The following is a 13772-nucleotide window of genomic DNA, read 5'->3' as shown; positions in this document are numbered from 1 at the left end:
AGAGGCTTCTTGGAACTGAATGGCCAAGGGGCGCCAGCGTCTCAGACTCGCTCCACGTGCTACCCTCGGGGCAGTGAACTCCTCGCCTCTCAGCCCTCCCCTCCCTGTGCCACGCCATAGGGGGAACCCAAGCTGTCAGGCCAGATGAAGGCTGTGTCGGCCGAGTGCCTGGGACCCACGCTGGACATCTCCACCAAGAACATCACCAAGTCCTTGGTGTCCCTCATGGAGATCAAGGAAGACGGGATCGGCTTTTCCATCCGGGATTCCTACTACAAGGATAAGGTCTCCCGCACCATCAGCCTGCCCACCCGCGGCAGCACCTTGTAAGCCCTGGCAAGCGTGGGCCCCACGTGCTTACAGGCCCTTGGGGGAAGAGGTGGGCTGGGCCATCGTATTCTGCCCTTGGAGCCTTGAGTCTGGACTCCTCTCGGTCGACCCAGCCTGTCCCAGCATGCAGTGGTGGGGCCAGCTTGCTCTGCCATCTTGGATTGCCAGTGTCCACAAACTGCCCGTTGGGGGGATGGGGCCTGGGGAAGGCGGGCACAAACCGGGTTCTGCTGTCGGACAGAGTTGGGCGTCCAGTCTCCACAGCCCTCTTATCGAAGGCATGGAGCTGCCTTCTCCAGCAGCAGTCTCGGTGATGAAGCCAACAGGACCTGCGCTCACAGCGCAAACCCTTAGCCGGGGCCGCTGGCCTGGCCTTGGGCCCTGCCGCGGCCTGATCCAGCCCGCTGGACCCCTGGCTCGGGAGGTGGATCTGTGCGCTGCCCCAGGGCTCTCGGCTCGCTTGCTCTGGGGTAGGCCTGTTCAGTGCTGAAGGGCCCTGGCCCCAAGGAGGGGCGATTGCTGATCTGGTCTTGCTCTGTTCCAGCCCTAGGCAGTCCCGTGGCTCGGACACCTCGCCTCTGACCCGGAGGAAATCCTGTGACCGGGGGCAGCCTGCCAGGTGAGTGGGGAGAGGCTGGAGAGCACGTGGGCCTAGCTCCCCATCGGGGACCGGCCTGTGCACTCGGCTGTGCCCAGGCACGACGCTGGGTGCTGGATCCAGCTGTGCCATAGAATCATAGAATATCAGGGTTGGAAAGGACCTCAGGAGGTCATCTAGTCCAACCCCCTGCTCAAAGCAGGACCAATCCCCAACTAAAGCATCCCAGCCAGGGCTTTGTCAAGCCGGACCTTAAAAACCCCTAAGGAAGGAGATTCCACCACCTCCCTAGGGAACCCATTCCAGTGCTTCACCGCCCTCTTAGTGAAATCGTTTTTCCTAATATCCAACCTAGACCTCCCCCATTGCAACTTGAGACCATTGCTCCTCATTCTGTCATTTGCCAAGCTCCATCCTTTTTGGAACCCCCTCCTTCAGGTAGTTGAAGGCTGCTATCAAATCCCCCCTCACTCTTCTCTTCTGCAGACTAAACAAGCCCAGTTCCCTCAGCCTCTCCTCATAAGTCATGTACCCCAGCTCCCTAATAATTTTTGTTGCCCTCCGCTGGACTCTCTCCAGTATGTCCACATTCTTTCTGTAGCGGGGGGCCCAAAACTGAATGCAATACTCCAGATGTGACTTCACCAGTGCCGAATAGAGGGGAATAATCACTTCACCATGGGCTGGCACTGCAGGCCTCCCTGTGCTGAGTGGAGGTGCGGGGCAGGGGGTAGATCCCCGGACCAGGCTTGTGATCATGGGTCTCTTTCTGAACACCCCGGCTCAGGACTTCGGACGTTGGCTTCACGCCTCCCTCATCCCCTCCCACCAGGCCACGCAATGACCGCAACGTCTTCTCCCGCCTCACCAGCAACCAGAGCCAGGGCTCCGCGCTGGACAAGTAAGAGCCTCGCGGGGCAAGGAGCGGGTAGGGGGGTGAAGCTCCAGGGAGCCCAGCCCCAAGAGCAGTGAATGGCAGACGGTGACTCCCATGGCTGTCCCCAGGTACCGTCCCCACTCTGCCTCGGGCCCGGCAGTCCCAGCTGGAGTCAGCCCCAGGCTCCTGCCGGGCTCGTGAAGCGACCAGGGCGAAGGCAGAGAGCTGCAATACCGGTGCAGTAGAACTTCACATGGGGCAGCATCTCCCTGGGCAGGGGCCCTATGCCAGACCTGTCTATAACCCCATTGATATGGGGGGGGGGTCTTTGGCCCCCCTCTACTGGCTAGACCTTGTCTCGGGGCTGCCCCTGAGCTGCCAAGCCTGGGCCTTTAGCTCAGGCAGAAGCAGCTGCTGTTGAGAGCCTGGGGTGGCAGATGCCCTCCCTGTAGATGATCCAGCTGGAGGCTCGTCGTTACATTGCACTGCTAGAGCCCTCAGAACAGGCACGAAGCGGTGCCCTGGCCTTTAGCGTTGTGTGCGCACACGTGGCAGTGCCTGGTCCCCCGCTGGGCCCGTTGGGATCCCCTGGGGGGCTGGGGCTGTCACAGGCCCCACTAGCGGCCCTGGGCTCTTTAGCTCCTGCTGGTAGCTCTGGAGGGCCCTGGTTCAGGCCCCAGTGTGTTGGCCAAGATGGTGGCTGTCACACTGGCTGCCGGCAGAGGAGAATTTCACCCGCAGGGACGCTGCTGGGTGGGTTTGGCTGCAGTTATAAAGCGGGTGAGGTGGGTCCAGGGGGCTGCTAGCTGAGGACACTAAGCCACCATCCCGTCCCCAGCGAAGTGTGGGGCTCATCGGCGCTGGGCTTGGCAGGGGTCCCCAGGCGATGGGGAAGTCATTTCCCAGTCGGCCCTACCCCGGTTCTGTGGGGCACTGGCTGTGCCATCGCACCTGCCCCTTCTGGGCCCTGCTCCCTCTCCCGCTGTGCTCTGTGGGGAGATGCCGGCTGCTCACAGGTCCCGGTCCCCCTCAGGAGGTGACATGGCTGCTCTGGGTGGGGCGAGCTTTCCGCCAGGGGCCCGTAGGTGCTCCGATTGCTCCTGGTGCCAGGGGCTGTGACCCTTCGGAGGTGGGGTGGGGGTGCTCTCCAGTGGCAGCCTGTGGCTTCTACGGAGGAACGAGCCCACCTTAGGACTGCCTTTGACCGTCATGGGCCAGCCCCTGCACGGGTGCAAATTGGCCTAGCTGCCATGGGGGCAGCAGAGCGGCTTTGAATTACAGCCCCCGAGGACCTGGCCCTATGGGAGCTGGTAGCAACCACCTCCCATCTGCCTCCCTGCAGAATCCCAGTTTGGCAGCGATGTTCTAACCGGGGGGAGCCCATGGCAATGCCTGCAACTCGGGAACAGCCCCTGGTCCCCATCCCGCCTGCTAGCAGACCGCGTGATAGCGCAGAGCCGGACCGTGTCAGAACGCCCCAGCCGTACCCCAAAACCAGGAGTGCGGAACCTGAGGGGCTAGGTTGGATGGCTGGTGGCAGTGATGAGACGGGGGGACCATGGGAAGATTAAATGAAGACTGGATGCAGGAATCCCCGGGCGAGGCCTCAGGCCTGCACTGTACTGGTCAGACTGGGTGATTGTAACAGTCCCTTCTGGCTGAATGACTCCAGTCCAGCCTGAAAGATCTTGTGTCCGAGCCACGTGTCCCTTCCTGCTCCTCTGCCCCTTTCCTCTCTGGTTTTCTGTGTCCGCTCCTCCCTCTCTACCCCGCTAGCTTGGATGCAATAACAACACTCCACTCTCTGACTCCGCTGCTGCCTCTCTCATCCGGGATTTTTTCTCCCGTAATCCTGCTAATTTTCTGTCCCTAGGTCTGACGACAGCGATTCCTCTGTCTCGGAGGTGCTGAGGTACATACAACTTTCTATTGATTAGAACTCTCCTGCTTCTCGCATTTCCCTCCCCCTGCCCTGCATGCTGAATCCGTGCTGGCCAAACTCTGGGCCTTGCTTCTTTGCTAAATCTATTGGGACTCTGTCCTGGTGCTGCTCTTGCTCGCTGTGTGTCCCTCTTTCCTTCTCTCTGCTTCCCCGCATGGCCCTGGCATGCCGTGTCCGGCTGTGGAAGTCCCTTTCTGCCTCTGGTCTCCAGTGCCTTAAGGTCTGAGCCATCGTCTTGAAATGCAGTGCTGGGTGTTTAAGCGGATAGCGTACGGTGCTTTCACTGAATGGGGGCAGCTGCATGCTCTATTCTGCCTCGAGGGCAGGGCGGGTAATGATGATATCTTGCGCTGTGTCTGGCCTAGCTGCAAGAGGCAGGGCAGGCCAGCTGTTGGAGCCGGTGGATACTTGGAGGGTCCAGGCTATGATGCTTTTTTTTTTGTCTTCTCTCGCACCTTCAGTTCAGACATCTCAATGCACTTGACAAATGTGGCTTCAGCCTCCCAGCACCCATGGCGAGGCTGGTCAGGATTGTTATCCCTGTCTTGTGCCTCGGTTTCCCCATCTGCAAAGAGTAAACACCTGGGGTGCAGCCTCTTGGCACCGAGGATCCTGTGGCTGCTGCTGAGGCCTGTGCAGCCTCCCAGATATATTAGAGCAGCCTTGGGGTTGCTCTAACTCACTGCAACCTCCCAAAGGGCTGCTTGCCAGCTATGCCACAACCCAGAGTTCCCCTAATGGGATGTGCTAAGGCCCTGGCTCTGCCCCCAGCATGCCTGGGTTTGCAACACGAGCCACATAGAACCAATTATGCTAGCCCAAGGCAGTGTCTGTGCCAGGACAACTCTCCTTCCCCCATTCCCTGCACATCAAAAGGGCCAGGCTGGCAGAGGAGCATCTCCCCACTGGCCTTTGGGTGCCTATTTGAGACACCGTGGGCCTGACTCTGACACCCTGAGCACCATCAGCTGGAGTAGTGGGTGCTCAGCACCCCTCGAAAAATCCATTCCAACCATGCCACAAATGTGCCGTGTGACCCTGGGCTAGCCCTTTCCCCTCCCTTTGCCTCAGTGTCCCCACCTGTAATCCAACCCTGCTGGGAGGAGGGGTGGTGCTTAGAGATCCTGGCTGGGAAGCTGCTTTGGGGCTATCAACCCTCTCCATGATGGGCTCTTCCACCTGGGCTCTTTCCTCAGGGGTGTCGATTCTCATGTGCTCAGCGCTCTAGAACCTCCCTCTGAACTCTGCTCACAGCCCCATTGGCTGTTGCTGGGGCAAAGCCTAGAACTGGTTTGAGACAGGATTGTCTCCTGGCCAGGGAGCCAGGATTCCTGGGTTCTCTCCCTGTTCTCGGGGGATTTAGAACTCCTGGGCTTCGTTCCCAGCTCTGCCATTGATCCGCCACGTGACCTGTTAAAAATCCCTTCCTCATCTGCCAAAGCAGGGTGAAGCTCATTGCAAAACCAGAGTGGGTCAGATGAAGAGAGGGCGCTTCCCCCCCGCTGGCCACGGGGTGGTGCCCTTATGCCCCACATAGCACGGCTGGAGCAGGGCCCCAGTTTGTTCAAGCCTGGAAGTTCTGGGGGTTGGGTCCGGAGCCAGCCTGTCCCTGCTAGTCTCTGACTCCACAGGGGATGGGGCAGCGTGTGCCATGCAGCAGCCTGGACTTTGTTGGCTTCGGGATCTTGCCTGGATGGGGCACAGGGGCCACCCACAGCTCTCACGGGGGCAGGGGGTAGCTCATCTGTGCCAGCAGCGAGATGGCCAGGGGGTGAAGCCCGTTTCCTTTCCAAGCCCCTGCCCCAAGCCAAGGCAGGGTCTGCACGAGTCTCTGAGCCCTTAGCACCAATGGGGTGTGACCTGCCCCCGGGGGGCCTGTCTGGGGAGCAGGCTGCCCAGCAGCTTCTGTCTGTGGTTTGCTTTGCTCCGGAGCCCCACTAGCAGGCCCTGCAGCCTCGTGGGGCGGGATCTGGCTTCGTCCTGGGTCACCCAGCCAGCGCCCCCCTGCTGACGCCCTTGCTCTCTCTCTCCCACGGAAGGGGCCTCATTAACCCCGTGGGCGGTGCCAGGAGCGCCCGGACAGCCCCGCTGCAGTGCATCTCCGTGGCAGAAGGACACTCCAAGCCCGTTCTCTGCGTGGACGCCACCGACGAGCTGCTCTTCTCCGGATCCAAAGGTGCGCGCCTCGGGGGCGGGCCGGCTGCTGAGCTCTGGGTGTGATCATTGGGGAGTGAGCCTGTTACCCAGGGGAGGGGCTGAGCCACCCCAAACTGCGGGGGCAGGACAGGAGCCTCTTGCTCGGATGGCACCAGCCTGCCTGAAAGCCACAACGGGCCAGTGCAGTTCTGGGTCCCCCCAGCAGAGGGTAGCAATGCTGCACAAGTCATTAGGCTGAACAGCTGTGTGGTGACATCCCTGAAGCGAGTTGTTGGGGCCTCTACACGGTTCCTAGTGGCTGGATGTTCACCTCGCACCTGGCACTAATAGACCCTCCCCCCATTGGCAGGTCTGGCGGAGGTGCCAGGGGCTGGATGGGCCACAGGGACTGAGCTCCCCTGGGGCACTCGTGGGAGCAGGGGGTGGCGGGGGGGAGGGAGGGAGGAAGCCATGGGGATCCTTTGCTGAGGACAGGAAGGTCCCGCAGTGTCATGTGCTCCTGCCTCCTCCCGCAGACCGGAGCTGCAAAATGTGGAACCTGGTGACGGGCCAGGAAATCGCCTCGCTAAAGGGCCACCCCAATAATGTGGTGTCCATCAAGTACTGCAGCCACTCAGGGTTGGTCTTCACTGTCTCCACCTCCTACATCAAGGTGTGGGATATCCGGGACTCGGCCAAGTGCGTCCGCACCCTCACGTAAGTACCTGACACACCGAGGCTGCCCTGTGGGCCTGGCCAAGCTCGACGCGCTGCCCTGCCAGCGTTCTGCACCCAGGGCAGCATTGCAAAGGCCAGGCAGCCGGGCCGGTCTGCAGGGCTGAGTCTAGGAATGCTGCAATGCTGGTCGCTCTAGCCTGGCCTGGCTCGTGGAGGCTCCGTGGCTTGGTGCTCTGCTCTCAGGGAAGTTGCTCCTCTCGTCTGTTTCGGTGGGCACCGTGCACCCTACAGTTGCTTAGATCAGGGATGGGTAATGACCCATCTGCAGCTGCCAGCTCCATTTCCAGACCCCAGCGAATCAGCCCCTCTCTCTGGTGCCCAGCCACAGACTGAGACTTCTCTTTTAGGCCTCCCCAATCTGACTGGCGGGAACAGGAGCGGCGCCAGGGTTTTTGGCGCCCTAGACGGGGGTCCTTCCGTGCTCCTGGTCGTCGTCAGCAATTCAGCGGCGAGGGGGTCCTTCCATGCTCCCGGTCTTCGGGGCACTTCGGCGGCGGGTCCTGGAGCAAGTGAAGGACCCGCTGCAGAATTGCCACCTAACACCCGGAGCGCGGAAGGACCCCCCGCTGCCGAATTGCTGCCCCCCCCCCCCAAAATCCTGGTGCCCTAGGCAACCGCCTAGGTCGCCTAAATGGAAGCGCCGGCCCTGGGCGGGAACATGCCTGGGCTGCCTGTCAACATCAACTCCAGGCCAGGGGTGGGGTTTGTGTCGCTCCGCCCTGGGCGTGGAGCTGGCACGCCTGCTGGTACGGGTCTGGCTGGCTGCGCGGCAAGGCACCTCCCTTGGGTGCCGAAAGCTGCTGCCTGGGTCACCCTTGCTGTGCCATTGCTCCTGGCTTGAGGGGACATGGGGCTGAGCGGGGGGGTCTCATCCTGGCACCACTGGCACTGCATGTGGCCAGGAAGTGGCGTTGCTTCACCCTATAGATGGCTGGGGACAGACGCTCTCCAGCCTTCTAATCAGTCCACAACGGGCTAGATCTTCCATTCCACACTGTGGAATTGCCCCCTCCCTCCCCGGAGGGTCTCTGCCTTGAGGCTCACCTGTTTCTGTCTCTTTGGCTTAGCTCTTCAGGTCAGGTGATCTCTGGGGACGCCTGTGCCGGGACCACCACCCGCACCATCGCTAGCGTGCAGGGCGAGCACCAGATCAACCAGATCGCACTCAACCCCGCCGGCACCATGCTCTACGCTGCCGCCGGGAACTCTGTCCGCATCTGGGAGCTCAACAGGTCCGGGCGGGGCTAACTTGGGCCCCCAGGCGAGGGCAGCTCTTGTGGGGAGGCAGACGGGTGCTGCGTAGGCAGAGGGAGCAGTAGTTCTGGGCTGGGCGGGGGCCTGCTCCCTCCCGGCTGGAAGCTGTGTTATTGAGGCAGGGGCGGATTTGGACTGGCACCGGGGGAAGCTGCACTGGCGCAAACCCCAGCGTGGAGCAGCTTAGCCTGTTTGCTCCTGGGCTTTGCACTACATCAGCCCCAGCAGCTGCTGATCACGCCCAAGGGTGGCTGAAAGCAGGACCCAGTGCTCCTCTCCCAGCTGCAGCCCTTAGGGCAGGGGTGGGGAACCTTTTCTCTGTCACTGGCCATTGACCCACAGAAAAAATCAATCACGGGCCACTTGCCTGCCAGGGGGGCGCGGAGGCTTGGGGCTTCCCCTGCAGCGGGTGGTGGGAGAGGGCGCCACGGGTCAGATGAAATTAACCAACGGGCTGGATCCAGCCTGCAGGCCGTAGCTTTCCCTTCCCCTGCCTTAGGAAATCGGTGGACAAGCCGGTCACCCCCTGACACCGCATCTGAGCCTAGCTCCCTGCCCCTAGCCCAAGGCCACAATCACGGCCCATGGTGCTGAGGGATGTGGTATCCCCGAGATTGCTCCGTGCTCTGCGCCCCAGAGCCAGAGGTCCCCGCTTCTGCTTGGGATGGTGGAGAGGGGCCTGGGGCTGGGAGGGTCCCTGCTGGGTGCCTTGGAGACTGGGCCAGCGAAGGGCCTGCAGGAACGAGCGCCTCCTGCTAAGCGCACCCCAGACCCTGACGCCCCGGGCTCCTGCTTGTAGGTTGCAGCCTATCGGGAAGCTGACCGGCCACATCGGGCCTGTGATGTGTCTCACGGTGAACCAGACCGCGAGCAATCATGACCTGGTCGTCACCGGCTCCAAGGATCACTACGTCAAGGTACCCTGGGACCCTCCCTCCCTCCCGCTCACAGGCAGCACAAGGGGCCTTTGAGCCCAGGAACTGCTGCTTGTGCCAGCCCTCCCCACCCCCATGCATAGCCGCTCTCCTGTAGGTGCCAACTACAGGGGCTCGCTGTCCATCAAAGGCCTGGCGAGGAGGGGACATGCTGGGTGGGGTTGTCCAGAGCGCCCAGCGTCGGCCTAACTCTGCTCCCATGGGGGGCGGGAAGGAGCCGTTCTGTTGATCTCCGCGGGCGCAGAGGGAGGCCAGTACTGAGCACATTTGCAAATGCCACCAGGGTCTGAGAAATGCCATGAGCCCCCCAGCGCTTGTGGCCTGAAGGACCTGGTGGCTTTGCAGCTGGCCAGCGTTCCTGTCCCCACACCTGCCAGGTGTGTCTGTGGGTCACGGGGAGCAGGGTCTGTGCACTGCCCCTAAGAGCGTCCTGGAACCCAGATCCGGGAAATGATGGAGGAGCTGCCATGTTTCAAAGTGCTGGGCAGCTCGGCAGCCGTGGAGACCAGAATTCCAGGTGCCCGGCCCAGGCATCCCCTCCGCACCCCCCGCTTCCTCCTGACGCCTCATGTGTGGAAGGTGGAACCCACCTCCTCCTGCCCTCCGTGGCCTCTGCTGAACCTGCTGCCAAGGGGCTATTTGGTCTTTGCAACATGGCCCCCTGCCAGCCGGACGCTGAGCTATACCCGCACGTTGGCCATCAAACCATTGGAGGAGGTGGAGATTTCCAGTCCCAGCTGAGCCGGGCGAGGTTCGAACCCGCGACCTGTATCTCAGCCCTAGTGCTGAGCCATCGTGTCCCCACATGCCCTCTGCCCAAGGATCCCAGCGTGGCGTAAGCAGGCAGAACCCTGCCGCTGCCAATCCATCCCTGTCTCATTTCACTGGGCCGTGGCTCAGCATCCCAGTGGTAGCTGTGTGGTCGGACGCTCTCGCCATCCCCCTGCCTTGCTGAAAGGGCTGTTGCTGGCCTAATGACCTGAGAGCGACTGGTCTCCTTTGCCACCGGGGTTCACAGCAGCTGCCCTCCGGGCTGTTGCCTTGCAGATGTTTGAGATTGCGGACAGCGTGGTGGGGAACGTCGGCCCCACCCATAACTTCGAGCCCCCGCACTACGACGGCATCGAGTGTCTGGCCATCCAGGGCGACGTGCTCTTCAGCGGCTCCAGGGACAACGGGATCAAGAAGTGGGACCTGGAGCAGCAGGAGCTCCTCCAGGTACGGAGGGGGACGAGCAGGCAGGCCCTGCTGCTGGGCGGGGGGCAGAGAGATGGGCTAGACCCGCAGCGTGCCGTTTCGAGGGCCAGTGCCAGGGTCTGGAGCGAGGACTTAGAACCTGCTGGAGAGTCACTGTCCAGTCTGGAGCGTGCTCCCGCCGTCCTGGGGGCAGAGGATCAGAGGGCAGACACAGGGACCCCATCCCTACGTTGCACATGGGGCCTCCAGGCAATGGAAGAGCCCCGGGGGTTGCAAACGACAGTGGCTGGCAGGGTGGGTCCCGAAGGCAGTTTACAGCCATGGGCAATGCACGGTAGCCAGTTCTATATGTCCGGGCCCCACCTGCTGCGGTTAAAGGGCTCAGTGGCCTATGGGGAAGGGGGACAGGTTGGTCTGGGGGTAGACAGCGCTCGGCGTTGTCCCTATTTCTGACCCCGGTGAGTGTGGCTGTCTGGTCTCCGGGCCCCATAGGCCGCAGTGCCTGGCTCTCCAGGTCAGTGGTGGCGCGCAGCAGTGTGGGGACGGCCTCCGGTGGGTCTGGGATAGAGCAGCAGCCGAAGGGGGCGTGCAGGCCGGTGCTGGGAGGCAGGAGGTCTGGCTCTGCCATGAGACTTGGCTAACACTTTCAGAGGCCTCCATTGATTGGGGGGGGGGGGGCTCTGTTTTGGAGAACCTACGCTGTGCCCGCCCGGGGCCGGGTTGTTCAGAGGAGCTGGGCACTGTGGGAGTCAAGGGGAGCAGTGGGGGCTCTGCCCCTCTGAAAATGGGGTGGTCGGGGTGTCCCCCAAAATGGAGCTGCCCAGAGCTAGTCACCATTTGTGGCTGTGTGACCCTCCCCCACAGTCTCTCCCCTATGAAATGAGGCTAATGCTCATTTTTCTTCCCACTGGAGCGCTGAGGATTGATGGCAGACAAATAATTAGAGAGATGGGAGTGGGGGGGAATCTCTTTTATTGGACCAGCTCCTGTGCGTGGAAGGGACAAGCTTTCAAGCCCCACCCTGGAAGAAAAGCTGAGTTTGCAGACTTGTCCCTTCCCCCCCCCACACACACAGAAATTGGTCCAATCAAAGAGATTCTCTCCCCCATCTTGTGTGTCTCGTATCCGGGTTGCCAGCACGGCTTGGATTGATCGGAGCTTGGAGATCCCCTGGCCAATCCCAATGAGCCATTGTCTCCTGGGGCGGAGCCCTCTTCTCTCCTGCTGAGCTGCTTCTGTAGCTCACCAGAGTCCCGTTGTCCTGAATTCAAATCCTCGAATTCAAATCCTCGGCTGCTGCTTGATGAGAAATCGAGCGGAGCTTAAAAATTCCAGCTCTCAGCCATGGTACAGATGTGGGGGGTTTGCATCAGCCCATTACAGAGCCAGCAGCCAGCTGCAAACCCAGCATCTGGCTCTGGCTGCTGGCCTGACCCTGCCCTGGAGCTCAGGGAGCGGTTGGAGTCTTGATGGCCCCGGCTGGCAGTGTGGATCGTGTTCAGTTGGCCCCAGGGCCCTCACTGGCTCTGCCCTGTCTCTGTGCCTGCCAGCAAATCCCCAACGCGCACAAGGACTGGGTCTGCGCCCTGGCCTTCGTCCCCGGCCGCCCCATGCTGCTGAGCGCCTGCCGCGGGGGCGTGGTGAAGGTCTGGAACGTGGAGAACTTCACGCCCGTTGGGGAGATCAAGGGCCACGACAGCCCCATCAATGCCATCTGCACCAATTCCAAGCACATATTCACTGCTTCCAGGTGAGGGCGGTGGGCAGGGCTAGGCCCCTGCGGTGGGGGGCAGGGAGGTCTGACCCCCAACTCACCCCGGTGCAGCAGAGCCTCAGGAGCTCTCCAAATCCACTGTTGCTCCCCCCATGTGGCAGGGCCTGGAATGGCACTGGGAGCGATGGATGGGAACAGCGCCGGAGCCGGGCTGCAGGCGGTTTGGTGTGGGGCAGCAGTCAGCTGCAGGGCCCCCAACCCCTCCCCATCTAGCCTCTCATCTCCTCCATCTCTCAGCCGTTGTTAGGTCGCCCCACAGTGAGGCTCTTCTGCCCCATCCAGTTATGCCAAGCGCTGGTCCTGCCCCGCCATGCTTTTGGGATGCTCTTGCCAGCTCCTTCGATGTGCCGGGACTAGCCAGACCTGGTGCTGCTGGCCCTGCCACCCTCAGCGCAGAGAACGGGCTTCCTGCCAGCCGGGCACCAGCTCCTCCTCGAGGGCACCTTGTGCATCTCCAATGAGAGCACCACCGCCCCCTCCTTCCGCTCCCTGGCCCCTGTGCACAGCCCTGGCCCCCAGAGAGGGTCCCCGGGCTCACAATGTCTCTGGCACCGTCTCTGATCTCCTCTTTTCCGACCATGTCCCTTTTCTCCTTTCCTTTCTCTTCCTCTCTTCCCCCCTCTGTTTCTCTCTGTGCCGCAGTGACTGCCGGGTAAAGCTATGGACTTACGTGCCTGGGCTCACCCCCTGCCTTCCTCGCCGCGTCCTTGCCATAAAGGGGCGTGCCACTAGCCTGCCTTGACCCTCCTCCTGCTCTCTCTGGCTCTCACCCCCTCTCCAGCTCTCTCTCCTTTTCTCTCTCTGTCTCTTCTCTCTCCGCTCTGGTCTCAGCTGCTCCTTAACGGTATGAGATTCTTTTGGATTTTTCCCCCCATGTAGAGCTCTTTGCAAGAGGAGACTGTCCTCTTGGCCCCTCCTGCCCCCCAGGTGATTGGATCCAGCGGCCAGCTCGGTGCTGCATGGGGTTTGCCCATCTGACTACTGCTCCTCCTGGGCCACTGCTGGGGGGATCCCCGCCCCATCCCCACCCCCCACTGCGTCACTGGCCACTGCCAGTGAGGTGCCACTGGCTGAGCCTGCGCTCTGGCAGAGTGCCCCGTTACTGGCGCTCTGGGGGATTATCCCGCTGGCGGGCAGCTGGGCGCATCTGCTCCCTCCTTGCGCCGGTGCCCGCCCGCCTGGGGCACAGCGGCCTTGCTCTCCTGGGCTGCAGGGTGATGCATTTGGGGGTGGGGGAGTTGGGGGCAGAGCGTGGCCCGTAGCTGATTGTACTCGCTGTGCTGCCTCTCCCAGCTGGGGCGGGGGCAGCCCCGGCCTCACTTCCTCTCTCTCTCTTCCTTCCCCAGCGACCTGACAGTGAAGCTCTGGAGCAGGAGAAGATTCCTGAACGGCCCGACCTAGGCACTGGAAAGGCCGGAGCCAGGGCGACTGTCAGGCTCCCTGGCGGGCCCAGGCCCCAGCCCCTCTCCCTGGCTGTGAAGAGCTGGGAGCGGCCTGGCCTGTGTGTGCTCCAGTTTCCAGGACTCTGGGGTGACGGCGTCTCAGCTGGGGCTTTGTGACCTGCCAGCTCCCACGGCTAGGGGGCGTCGTTCCCGTCCAGCCCCACGCTGGGTTTCCATGATGCATAAGGCTTTCTGCTGACCAGGGCATGGCCAGGCAGTGCTTTGGGACACGGCCTTGCCAGTCACGGGGAGGACCCCGAGCTGAGAGACTCAACGGGATCATTCCAGTCTGTCCCGCAGCCCGTTCAGCAGCCCCGGAGCCTGGATGTGCGAGAGGGATCCTGCCACCTGCATCCTGCTGCTGGCCTCTGCACCTCCTGGGTGCCTGGGGTCTCCTTCCCTCTGCAGGCGGCTGCAGGCCCCTCTCCACACCTCGGCGTTCAGCAGAGCTGGGTTCTGCCGGCCGGTACCGAAATACGGAGAGGGCTTGTGTGCTGCCCGAAGATCACCCCAGTGCCGCGCTCAGGGCTGACCCCAGCCTGGCACCAG

General features: G+C 62.1%; 1 protein-coding gene across 1 annotated transcript in view; it reads left to right on the top strand.

The window, feature by feature from the left end:
* KIF21B (kinesin family member 21B) overlaps positions 1–13182 on the top strand; it is a 32323-nt gene extending 19141 nt beyond the window's left edge. The window contains exons 23-33 of the mRNA XM_029913245.1: positions 121–326; positions 875–949; positions 1716–1829; positions 3679–3717; positions 5787–5923; positions 6420–6600; positions 7689–7853; positions 8675–8792; positions 9858–10028; positions 11558–11757; positions 13128–13182. Coding sequence (XP_029769105.1) covers positions 121–326; positions 875–949; positions 1716–1829; positions 3679–3717; positions 5787–5923; positions 6420–6600; positions 7689–7853; positions 8675–8792; positions 9858–10028; positions 11558–11757; positions 13128–13182 — 1461 coding nt within the window. The remainder of the gene's footprint in view (positions 1–120; positions 327–874; positions 950–1715; positions 1830–3678; positions 3718–5786; positions 5924–6419; positions 6601–7688; positions 7854–8674; positions 8793–9857; positions 10029–11557; positions 11758–13127) is intronic.
* The last annotated feature ends 590 nt before the right edge of the window (positions 13183–13772 follow it).

The sequence above is a fragment of the Terrapene carolina genome, unplaced genomic scaffold (genome assembly GCF_002925995.2).
Source record: "Terrapene carolina triunguis isolate 2854851 unplaced genomic scaffold, T_m_triunguis-2.0 Scaffold552, whole genome shotgun sequence".
NCBI lineage: Eukaryota > Metazoa > Chordata > Testudines > Emydidae > Terrapene > Terrapene triunguis.
This window is presented reverse-complemented; position numbering and strand designations above follow the sequence as displayed.